Source organism: Olea europaea, chromosome 3, assembly GCF_002742605.1.
Source record: "Olea europaea var. sylvestris chromosome 3, O_europaea_v1, whole genome shotgun sequence".
NCBI lineage: Eukaryota > Viridiplantae > Streptophyta > Magnoliopsida > Lamiales > Oleaceae > Olea > Olea europaea.
The window spans coordinates 11650456-11658959 of record NC_036239.1 but is presented as its reverse complement, the minus strand read 5'-3'; the positions used below and the strand labels follow the sequence as shown (position 1 = coordinate 11658959).

Here is an 8504-nt window from a genome sequence, read left to right as displayed (position 1 = left end):
TTCCCTGAACACCCTTCTCCTGTTGCAGATGCAGAAGCTTTGAGGAAGGCTTGTCAAGGTAAGTCATGTCTGTGCTACATCCGCATCTCTATTCGAAATGCCTTCCAAGATATTCATAACAATTTCGGCTATTCACGAAAGTTGATAACTAACAGGAGGAAGAAATAGAAGAATTTCTTACGAATTGTGTGTTCTTTCTTTTTATATCTATCCCTTTCCAAATTATTGATTGTACTTTTTTATGCTGAAAAAGGGACCATTCATATACATCTTCTACATGTTATTGTCCCAAATGGACCGAGAATATATTTTATGTACAATTGGTCAACATTTTAGTATAAAATGGTAGATTTTGCCATGGTCTTCGGATTTTGTAACATTTTTTTTCTTTCTTTTGGTTGGGACTTGTGCAGTTGTTGATTATATATTTGAGAAAATTGTTCAAACTTTAGCATTTCTTTGTTTGTTCTTGTTACAAATTACAGAACTTTTCTGTTATTTTTTTCATTTTATATGCGAATCTTATGAGATATGCTCGTTGTGTTAAATCGCATAGGATGGGGAACTGATGAAAAGGCAATAATTTCAATACTTGGGCGAAGAAATGCAATTCAAAGGAAGCTCATAAGGCAAGCTTATGAGGAGATGTATCAAGAAGATCTCATCAAGCGCCTCGAATCAGAGCTATCCGGAGATTTCGAGGTTTTATGCTTTTTTCTTGTTTGTTTCTTTTACCCTACACCCGATTTTAATGATTTCAGGTGTGTATGAGCTGTCCATCCATTCCTTGTCTGACTTATGGATCGCTCTACATACACACCGCCTGTCAAGTAGAACTGTAGAACCTCTTTTAGGAAGAGTGTCCAACTCAACTTTACACGTGTAACTGAAACAACCGCACTACACTCATCGGGAGAATAAAAAAAAACAAATAAATAAAAATGAACACCACAGACGAAAACTCTGGCCAACACTAACAATAGGGGTAAGGGCCACATTTTTTGGGAATTGTTTATTCATGTGGGCTTGCGACTTGTGAGAGGCTATCAAAGCTTTTGCCATTCATTTTTCGATAAGAGAGGCTTTTTTCTAATTGAAATGATTTAAAGTGAAAGCATTAAAGTCACTTGCAGGCCTACATCTGAAACCTTTGTAGATGTGGGGCCGTGCAGGCTTTTGGATTTTTATTTTTTTTATTTTTAAATTATATATAAATACATGTAAATAAAGAAAAACAGGAAAATCTATTGAGTCCGCTGGCCAACTCAGCTGCGCCTTTTGCTCTAAGAAGCCTAACAAGTTTTGGGGTTTATCGAATATTAATTGGACCTTAACATACATAATAGGTTTAGTCTTTATAGTACGGGAAGTTTTATTAGAAAGTCTGGATGAATACAGAAAGCTGTGTATCGGTGGACACTGGATCCAGAAGATCGGGATGCTGTCCTGTTGAATGTAGCGATCAAACAAGTACCGTTGCCTGATTATCGTGTAATTGTTGAAATTTCGTGCATCCGCTCACATGAAGAGCTGTTAGCTATAAAACGTGCCTACCAAATCCGCTACAAGCATTCCGTGGAAGAAGACTTGGCTCAACATACCACTGGTGATATTCGCCAGGCACGTGACAAAGTTCATTGTTATTTATTACAATGCAATATGGAATGATGCTTAGTGGCAATACCTTTTGTTACAGCTTCTGGTCTGGCTAGTGAGTGTCTATAGGTACAAGGGCGAGGAGATTAATGTGAGGCTAGCAAGTTCTGAGGCTGAAATACTTCATCGTGTTATCTCAGAGAAGGCATTTAATCATGAAGAAACTATTCGAATCATAACTACAAGGAGTAAGGCTCAAGTCCTAGCAACTTTGAATCACTTCAGAGATGATTATGGCACATCAATTACTAAGGTAAAAGACACAATTATAGATACATCTTACTGGATCAAACTTTTAGATTTTTCTTTCCAATTGTTTAAGTGAAGAAAAATGAGACTAATTGTTTCTATTAGTACTTGTGTTTCAGCATTTGAGGGATGATTCAAGTCATGAATACTTATCTGCATTACGCACTGCCATTCGATGCATTTGTGACCATCACAAGTACTACGAAAAGGTGATTAATGGACTTTAATCAACTTGAAATACAATGGTTGAAATGGATTAATGGACTCATAAGCACTATTTACATTATAGGTAGTTCGTCGTGCACTTAACCAGCCTGGAACTGATGAGGACTCTCTCACTCGGGTTATCATCACGAGCGCTGAGAAAGATTTGAAGGATATCAAGGAGCTTTTCCAGAAGAGAAACAGCATGTCTCTTGAGCATGCAGTGGCCAAGGACACTTCGGGCGACTACAAGGCCTTCCTCCTGACTTTGCTCGGAAAGGAAGATTAATTTGGTTCGATCACTCCTAGCGGGGCATAAATAAATTTACAAACTCTAAGACTGATTCAAATTGAAGCTCTATGCTTCATTACAAAGTCTTTAGTAAAATCTTGCTTGGAGTTTGTCAAGATTCTAGTCGTGTTTGAAAAGACTAATTGTTTTCAGTACCTTTTCAATTGCTGAGTACTTGTTGCAGTTGTTTTCCCTATTTGCTAACATATATCTGTTTTGGTCACCTAATATTGTTATTACACGTTTAGGGTTTAGGGTACGGTTTTCGCGCTGCCTACGTGCCCAAAACCTTGCACATCTTTCCGTCGATCCTTGCAGAAAATATGAGGCTCGTCAGGGCCTGTGCCAAACGGACAATCACACGCGCTATCGATTTTCACCTCTCACAGTTGAACAAATATTGCACAATGCAGAGAAACTGGATAAAAAGTAGAAATAGCTTTGAGATGATATGTGCCTTCTGATTTCTAGTTGTGGGTTTCCCTGATATGTTCAAGTACGGAAGTACCTATTTGAACAGTTAGATCACTTCATATTTGACTTAGAAATACATATTTGTAGAATACAGACATCTCTTACATTGTTAGTAAATGTAAATGGGATAATGCTTCAAGCCAAAACCAAAAGATTAAGAGAACTGTGGCGTGTGCCCTTTAAACGAAAGAATAAATTAGGCATTGTAGTATTTAAAATTTTACTAATAAAAATTCCATAGGAAATTACTTAGTTGAACTAATGGAAGTTGAGCCATACTGTAACTCTTCTTCTATGTAATCACCACATAGCACCTTCAAAATGAAAATAATAAATAAAGATTATGACTATATTTTTTTATTAAATATTAGACAGCGAGTTTTTGTATTTAAAATTTTTATGATATGAGCGTGTTAAGTTTGCATGCAACACAGTGATTACAAGGAAGATTTACTGTGGTACGATTGTAATTAAATAATTTTCATTAAATTGGAAGATGACGTGTGTTAGAACGGTAAAGTTAAATTCAAATGGCTCAAAATTGAAGCTCAATATCCCATTGATGTGAATTAAAGTTTTTAATCCAATTGAGATTTTACTAAAAGTTATTCCTTTAAAATTTTATACCGAAATTAGAGCAAGAAGGTAAAATGGTTTATTTGAAACTATTTTATCATTCAATGGCATAAAGAAGAGTTGACCATATTTAATTATGTAAAAATTACACGGAAGAAATAACTAAAGATATCTAATACAAGGAAAATTAGGCACTATCTCGACAAGTTGGTTTAGTTATACAAAATTTTAAAATTAAAATTTACCAAAATGAGTGCACGTGTGAACAGCTGCACGAAAAAGTTTTAAGTATAGAAAATCGGGTTAAAGACATTGGGTGTTATCCAAATTTCAATGAGTTACATTCTATTCGCTCATATTTCATGACTAAACTATTTTCTTGCATATACAGCCAATGACGGATTTGGAAGGTACCGGTCTAGACTTCCTCCCAGCCCATTTCAATTTTTTACAGTCAAAATAATAATATTATTTTTTTTGAGGGAAAATTACCTAAAAACCTACCTTTAAAGATTATTTTTCGAAAAACAAGGAAATAAATTCTCATTTCACAAATCAGGTGGTGATTAGGGGGGTGTATTCGATTGAGACTTTTAATAATTTTTTGAAATTTAAAAAGTTTAAAAGTATTCAATTAAAACTTTTTGAGACTCTCAAAAACTTATGGTGTAGTTAATTAAAAATTTTTAAAAGCCTCTATAAGTTTTGAAGGATTCAAATTTTGATAACTTCTAGAGACTTTTATAAAAGTATCTGAAGTACTAACTTTTAAGCAGAAAGTACTTATATAAAATTTTAAAATTTGTCTCTCATTAATCATGAAATTTTGGAAGACTTTCACAAAATCTTTTTATTTTTATTTTTTATATCTATCTTTCTTTCCTTTAACCTTTTATGGATATGTATGATTAAAATTTATTTTTTCTATTGATTATGCACCCTTTATCTATTCTTTCTATCTCTTACTATTTATCTCTATTTTCTTTGAAAATTAAATAGAATTCTTGTAGATTTTCCCCCTTTTTTCATTCACTTTTTTTTGTGAAAAATATATAATTAAATTTAAATATATTGATTTTTATTTATTTTTAAAAGTATACTATACTAATAATATTAAATCATATATATGTATAATTTTGATTATTATATATTTAATTAATGTCTTAAATTTTTTTTTTTAAAAATTTTTTATTATAAGAGAAGATGAAGGGGAAGGAAAAGGAAAAGGAGAATTGAGGGGACTAACACCTCGTATGTGAAAATTTTACACCAAATCCAAGTGAATTATATTTCAAATGAAAGTCTTTAAAAGCCTTTTGAACTACACAAAAGTTTATAAAAATTTTAAAATGAAAAGTCATAGAAGTTTATGAAAAACTTCCACTAATTCTATACAAATCTATAAAAGATCCATGAAATCTACAAAAGTCTGACTGAAAAAAAGTCGATCAAAGTCTTCAAAAATCACAATTGAATACATTTTTTGTGAAAGTCCCCAAAAATCTTAAGTTTTGATAATTATAATTAATAAAATTTTTATTAAACTTAATCCATATTTCACCCAACCCCACCCCTACTTTATCTCCAACCTGTTTTCTCCCTCTTCTTTTTGTGCCACCACACCATACCCACCATCGTCCGCCTGCCACCGAATCGAGTCATCGCCACTACCATCACAAAGTAAGTAGTGTTTAGACGATGGTACTGCTCAAACATTGCGCGCAATGATGACGAGCTTTAAACTGGGTTGCAAAGGAGATGCCACTGCTCGCGGCACCTTGCTTTGCTGATCGTCACTGTAGTGAGCGACTACTGACGATGCCATCACTAATGCTTGATTCACTATTAAGGCTGACAAAAATTCCGACTATTTTCCCCAGTAGATCGATCTCTTGTCCTACTAAGAGGCTTCAAATGTAAATTCAAGTAGTGGGGATGGTGATTTGACTGGTGGTGGTGGAGATGACTTCACGAGTGGTGGTGGTGATGAGAGTACTAGAGGCAATGGTAAGCTTATAAGTGGTGGTGGTTGCGAGTGCTTGGATGGAGGTGACTGGACGACGAATGTTGGGAGAAATTTGGAGATAGAGGCGAGCTCATGAGCGATGGTAGAGAGAAAATTGGTTTTGGTGTTGGATTTGGATACGAATGAGATGGAATAGGCATAGCCTTATTATATTTTTAGGGATGGGTAGGTTATTTTTTATTTTTTATTTATTTTTTATTAAATCAAATCTTTTGTTTAGCTAGTCTTTTGCAAATGGTACCAGAGATTTTTTAATCGGTGGGTGATTTTGTTGTTGATGGTGATTCGATTGGTGGTGGTATAGATAGCAATTGTATTGCTGTTGTGGTCGTGGTGAGGTGGTGCGCTTTTGGTTTTTTGGCGACTGTATGTAACTTGATTGCATGCAGTCACAAATTAGACTAATTCTGGTCATAGACGATTACATTGAAGACAAATTTGATCACAGTTAGTCACTGACAACACAGGCCAGTGGATATAGTATTTATTGTCGTGGTTTTAAGTTGAAAGTGGAAGTGGTGGTGCATTGGAGGTGATGGTGATGGTGACTATAGGTGGATTGTTTTGTTGGTATGTGGTGTGTACAGATTTGTTTGTGGTGACTCTCTATAGTCAAGTACATTGTGATTGGCTATGACCAATTTTGTATTAATTGTAAACACTTATTGTCGTAGTTAAGATTTATGTAGTCATAGACAGTCACACAAATTTGGCCATAGTTAGTTGCAGATAATACATGTAGTGACTTGGTTACTTACATTCACAAATTAGACGGTTATGTACAGTCACACCGAAGATAAATTTGGTCGTAGTTAATCGTAGATAACACATTTTAGTGATTTAGTTACATACATTCACGAATTAACGTTGGTATACAGTCACACCGAAGACATTGTGACTGGTCGTGACCAATTCTGTATTAATTGTAAAAGATTGTAACTTGGTCATATATTGTCATAGTTAAGATTTATATAGTCATAGACAGTCATACCGAAAACAATTTTTATCATAGTTAGTAGTAGATAAAACATGTTAGTGAGGTGGTTATGTACATTCACAAATTAGACAATAACATACAGTCACACCGAAGACAAATTTTGTTATAGTCGCAGAAAGCACATTTCACGTATTAGACGATGGTATACAGTCACACCAAAGACATTGTGACTGGTCGTGACCAATTTTGTATTAATTGTAAACGATTGTAACTTGGTCATAGATTGTCATAGTTAAGATTTATATAGTCATAGGCAGTCACACCAAAAACAATTTTTGTCATAGTTAGTAGCAGATAAAACATGTTGGTGACTTGGTTACATACATTCACAAGTTAGACGGTGACATACAGTCACACTGAAGACAAATTTTGTCATAGTGGCAGAAAGCACATGTTAGTGACTTGGTTACGTACATTCACAAATTAGATGGTCACATACAATAATCTAGGTAATTTCGTGCAATAATCTCCTAAATATGGTAAGAAATCAATTAAACGTTGGCCATTCCAGTCCCCTTCAACTCTCGACCTACGTCCGTGCGACCGCAGGCCATTTGTATTGTGCGGTCACACAGCTTTGACTCTCCACTCCATTTTTGTCCGCCTTTAACACGTTGATCCAAATCTCTTCGGCCTTCGACCCCAACATGAAACTTGTTCCATTTTATGTCCTGAACATGATTTCATCAACGGTTGTCTTGATGAGGAATCCCATCGTCTCTTTTACTCGCTTGATCCTCGTTCGAGTCATCGGATTGCCCTCGACTATCAACTGATCTTTCTTCCAGCTTGACATTGGACTTGACCTTGACGCTTACGGCTCCTGGATCACATCATCCCCTCCCTCGTCGAAAGAATTCATCCTCAAATCTATACCCGCATCAAAGAGAGATAGATCAGACACATTAAAAGTTGCTGAAACTTTATATTCACCTGGAAGATCTAATTTGTATGCACTGTCATTGATCTTCTCAAGCACTTGAAACGGTCCATCTCCCTGTGGCAAGAAAATCTGGAAACCGCTCTTTCATGAAATGTACCAAAACCCAATCTCCTGATTCGAGTGTAACAATCTTTATGCCCTTGTTTGCTTACTCTGCATAGTGCTTACTCTTCTTCTCAATTTGCTCCCACATCTTTTCATGAAGTGACTTCACCAGCTCAGCCTTCCTCTTCCCATCCAAGCTACCTCGTTTATTCACAGGCAAGAGTATTGAATCCATAAGTGTTACAAGATTAAAACCATAAACAATTTCAAATAGAGAAAACGATGTTGTAGAGTGTGTGACCCTATTATATGCAAACTCTATGAAACGTAAGCACTATTCCCAATTCTTCAAATTCTTATTAACCACAGTGCGTAATAATTGTGTCATGGTCCTATTCACTACTTCAGTTTGTCCATCGGTTTGTGGGTGACAAGTTATAGAAAATAGTAATTTCATGCCTAACTTATTCCACAAGACCTTCCAAAAGTGACTAAGAAATTTGACATCCCTATTTGACACAATACTTTTAGGTACTCCATGCAAGCGTACGATTTCTTTAAAGAATAAGTCTGCAATGTTAGTGGCGTCATTAGTTTTGTGACATGGAATGAAATGTGCCATCTTACTAAAGATATCCACCACTACAAAAATCGAATCCCGACCCTTTTTAGTCCTAGGCAAACCTAACAGAAAATCCATTGAGATGTCTACCTAAGGTTCACTAGGTATTGGCAAAGGTGTATAAAGCCCATGAGATAAGACCCTAGATTTAGCCTATTTACAAGTTATGCATCGACTACAAATTCGTTCCACATCAACTTTCATTTTAGGCCAATAAAAATGCTCAGTTAATATTTCTAAAGTCTTTGCTACCCCAAAGTGACCCATTAGACCTCCACTGTGTGCTTATCTAACCAATAATTCACGCATAGAGTAATTAGGAACACATAATTTGTTCTCCTGAAACAAATACCCCTCATGCTTAAAGAACTTATCTACAGCTCTCTTATGACATGAATTGTAAAGGTTGGAAAATTCAGA

General features: G+C 35.3%; 1 protein-coding gene across 1 annotated transcript; it reads left to right on the top strand.

The window, feature by feature from the left end:
* The first annotated feature begins 6 nt into the window (after nt 1-6).
* On the top strand, nt 7-2624 carry LOC111386208 (annexin-like protein RJ4). The gene is made up of 6 exons (XM_023010665.1): nt 7-58; nt 557-702; nt 1399-1620; nt 1697-1909; nt 2025-2114; nt 2195-2624. Exons 2-6 carry the CDS (start codon nt 646-648, stop codon nt 2396-2398), a joined length of 786 nt encoding a protein of 261 aa, XP_022866433.1. The 5' UTR covers nt 7-58; nt 557-645; the 3' UTR covers nt 2399-2624.
* The last annotated feature ends 5880 nt before the right edge of the window (nt 2625-8504 follow it).